Source organism: Gigantopelta aegis, chromosome 13, assembly GCF_016097555.1.
Source record: "Gigantopelta aegis isolate Gae_Host chromosome 13, Gae_host_genome, whole genome shotgun sequence".
NCBI classification, from domain to species: Eukaryota; Metazoa; Mollusca; class Gastropoda; order Neomphalida; family Peltospiridae; genus Gigantopelta; species Gigantopelta aegis.
This window is the reverse complement of record NC_054711.1, coordinates 30,302,397-30,306,447: the sequence shown is the minus strand read 5'-3', so window position 1 is coordinate 30,306,447 and position 4,051 is coordinate 30,302,397. Positions and strand designations below refer to the sequence as shown.

Genomic DNA, 4,051 nt, shown 5'->3' with positions numbered 1-4,051 from the left:
TTGAATCGTCAACTTCGCCTGTTCCAATTGCTAATGACGTCACTTTCTAATGACGTCATTAGCTTTCCGGGTGTTATTGTCTATTTGATCCCGGAAAAAGAATTTAATTAACCAATCACAATACAGAACAGACGACAGTCAGTTTACAATCTAGATTAGCGAACGGTCAAACGTTCATTCAAGCATTCGATAACGTTCCCTTTGCAGCCCTAGGGTCAGTTCTTAGCATGAGGCCCCACCCTGATAGCTGCGATGAGGTTGCTGTGTTGCTTAAGGAGTGTACTGACTACCCCAGGGACAAAGATAATAATAATTTGTCAAATAGACTGTTGGAAAATAATTATGTGCAGGCTTTTGGAACCGGCCCAGGTCAGAGCTTGGCCCTGGCAGGTTCCATACAAAGCAGCATTAACAAATCCTTTAGCCCCCGGGCCGACACCGCTATCATTGTTGACAGTCAAAAAGGTGTCGAAACGGGGATTAGAGGGTTACGCGTTATACTAGATTACCCACGATACATAGCGGTCGGCCATGTTGGAGGGCTAACAAATAATAGCTACTTGTCGAATCTTTTGTCAGTACCGGTCTCGGTGGCGTCGTGGCAGGCCATCGGTCTACAGGCTGGTAGGTACTGGGTTCGGATCCCAGTCGAGGCATGGGATTTTTAATCCAGATACCGACTCCAAACCCTGAGTGAGTGCTCCGCAAGGCTCAATGGGTAGGTGTAAACCACTTGCACCGACCAGTGATCCATAACTGGTTCAACAAAGGCCATGGTTTGTGCTATCCTGCCTGTGGGAAGCGCAAATAAAAGATCCCTTGCTGCCTGTCGTAAAAAGAGTAGCCTATGTGGCGACAGCGGGTTTCCTCTAAAAACAGTGTCAAAAATGACCATATGTTTGACGTCCAATAGCCGATGATAAGATAAAAAATCAATGTGCTCTAGTGGCGTCGTTAAATAAAACAAACTTTACTTTACTTTTGTCAGTTTTCATTTGTCCTTAACCAACATAATGCCGAGTACTTGTGGCATTGTCAGTTGTAATGCTCGCTATGGGAGAGATGATAAACGTTTTTTTTAGGCTTCCTAGCATTATCACGCATCAGGGTGAAAACACTAAAGAAGCAAGTGAAAGACGAAGGAGGCTTTGGCTTTCAGCTATAAACCGATCGGACCTAGGAGAGAAAACACTGGATCATTTCAGAGTTTGTTCTGATCATTTTTTGTCTGGTAAGTTGCAATTATGTTTTAAACTTTTTTCAACCAATAATTATAATACAATTGCAAATAATTTTAATATATGTGTGTGTCGGGGGGGGGGGGGGGGGGGGGGGGGGGCATATGTATGTATGGCTAGCTAGCCAGTATAGACCTGACCTGTTTTAACAGACCTATGATACTATAAATTCTATTTAAATTTTAAAGACATCACGTATTAATATTATATTCAAATGATCATGGATATGTATCAACCCCAAAAAGCTTTAAAAAACCCAAACATTTATTTATTTGTTTATTTTTGTTTAAATTTGGCAAGTGATAAACACAAAGTAATTTTTACTCATTTTATTTCTGTTTAGGAAATCCATCAAGTCTGTATGATGACACAAATCCTGACTGGATTCCAACGATAAATCTGGGATATGAACACTCAACAGATCACGGTCACAGATACGCTCGCATTCAAAATAGAAGGAAACAAAGCAGAAGAAGGAAGCAGCTATGACCCTTGTTAATCTGAGTTCGTCACTCGCAGAAGGCACAGATTTGACAAGTCCAAATTCTATTCTCGATATGAGCGAGGAAATAACAGAACTGTCAGATTCAGAAAAATTGGAAGGGGCAATGTCACACATTTCTGAACTGAAGGTAGAAAATGAAAAGTTGCGCGATGAAGTGATATGCTTGAAGAAATTAGTTTCTAAACTAAAATCAAATGTGCCAGAAGATTTGGAAAATGATGACAATAACGTCAAATATTTTACTGGATTGTCAAGCTTCGTTACCCTTATGGCTTTATTTAATTTAATGAAACCAGAAATATCTGATAGCAAGAGGTCTTCTTTAACACCATTTCAAAAAGTTATTATAACACTTATGAGGCTTAGACTAAATCTGTCTGTCACAGATCTCAGTTATCGGTTTGGTGTGTGTGCAACCACAATTTCAAAGGTGTTTTTAGACACAATTAATGTTATGTATATAAGACTCCAACCGTTAGTGCGCTGGCCAGAGAGGGATGAACTTTATGAAACAATGCCTATGGTGTTCAGAAAATATTTTGGTCATAAAATAACAGTAATTATTGATTGTTTTGAAGTTTTTGTTGATAGACCATCAAATATGACGGCTCGTGCCCAAACATGGTCAAATTATAAGCACCATAATACTGCCAAATATTTGATCGGCATAACGCCTCAAGGAACTGTTAGTTTTATATCTGAAGGATGGGGAGGAAGAGTTAGTGATAAACATTTGACTGCCAACTCCAATTTTGTTTCAAAGTTAATTCATGGTGATGTAGTTCTGGCAGACCGTGGATTTGAAATTCAAGAACTGGTAGCTGTTGCTGGAGCTGAAGTCAAATACCCAGTATTTATGCGTGGGAAAACTCAACTGACTGCTGCCGAGGTTGAATCAACTAGGAAAATAGCGAATGTTAGAATTCATGTTGAACGTGTCATAGGCTGTGTCAGACAAAAATGTACAATACTTGGTGGAACATGTCCTGTTGATTATCTTATAACAAAAACTGACAGTTCAAACCCAGTTTTGGATAAAATTGTGTTTGCGTGTTGTGCCCTTACAAATATGTGCTCATCAGTTGTTCAATTTGACTGAAGAATGAAACTCCCATCACACACCTGTTTTATTGGGACTTTTATAATTAGCATATGAATAACCCTGGAAAAAGTATATTCAAAACAGATTCACTTGAAAAATAATTATCTTCAAAAAGAACTCTATATATTAACAAAAATAATACTCCAAACATGTTTGCAGTTTATTACTAGTCACTGTTGAGAATATTGGTAATTTTCAGGCATTGATTAGTGAATAACCCTAGCTGCACCGATGAGCCCTGGGAGGGGCGAAACATGTTAATGAACTAGGTAATGGTGCAAGAGATATTGGTCGCCTAGTACTTGTGCGCAAAAGTTTTCTAAAAATAAAACAAACCAGTTATTTGGACAGGTGACAATGATGGTGGACAAGTAGATTTCTAGATGTACTTGTTCAGTGGACTAGTGAAACATTTTGCTTGTTTCTATAGCTGGCAAGGTATATTTTATATGCACCATCCCACAGACAGGATAGCACATACCACAACGTTTGATATACCAGTCGTGGTGCACTGGCTGGAACACGAAATAGCCCAATGTACCCACATACTGTGATCGATCCCACACCCAACCATGCACCAGATAAACACTTTACCACTGGACTATGTCCCAGACCCTATGTAACAAAGTAATGACGGCTATATAGATGCTGACAAAATAACTAATCGCTAAAAAAAGTGTTGTTAAATTATAATCATCATAACTGAATTTAACTTGCAATATTGAGGCTTGTAATTTTGTTTTTCACTTTCTGACTATGTACACGTTTCGCCCTCCCAGGGCTCATCAGTGCAGCTTGGGTTTCATATCAGTTGGTATTGATAAGAAAACTGCAGACGTGGTTTTTGTGAGTTCGTCATAATTTGTAATAAGTACATATATAGTTCACATTGTTTTATAATTAAATTAATGTTCATAAATCCATCATCAGTGATAATAAATACCTGTACAGTTGTACAGTAGTTACACATGCAGTTTGTATTTGAACAGTTATTTTCTTTTACTAGCACTTTTCACTTTCTTCACTGCCATTCCCTCCCTACAGTCAATACAATACCAGTTTCCAGTGGGTGCTTTCTTTAATTTCATGCAAGAAAAATGAAACCATTCAAATGGCTTATGGGGACAGTCCGCTGAATCGCATGCGATCATTCGTGAATCATTTGCAGAATCATGGCAAATGCAATATAGTGCAGGGTCTTCATCT

General features: G+C 38.7%; 1 protein-coding gene across 1 annotated transcript; it reads left to right on the top strand.

The window, feature by feature from the left end:
- Positions 1 to 906: 906 nt before the first annotated feature.
- LOC121387832 lies at positions 907 to 3,793 on the top strand. Its single transcript, XM_041519057.1, has 2 exons — positions 907 to 1,231; positions 1,582 to 3,793. The coding sequence occupies exon 2, from the start codon at positions 1,724 to 1,726 to the stop codon at positions 2,840 to 2,842; it is 1,119 nt and encodes a 372-aa protein (XP_041374991.1). The 5' UTR covers positions 907 to 1,231; positions 1,582 to 1,723; the 3' UTR covers positions 2,843 to 3,793.
- Positions 3,794 to 4,051: the final 258 nt, after the last annotated feature.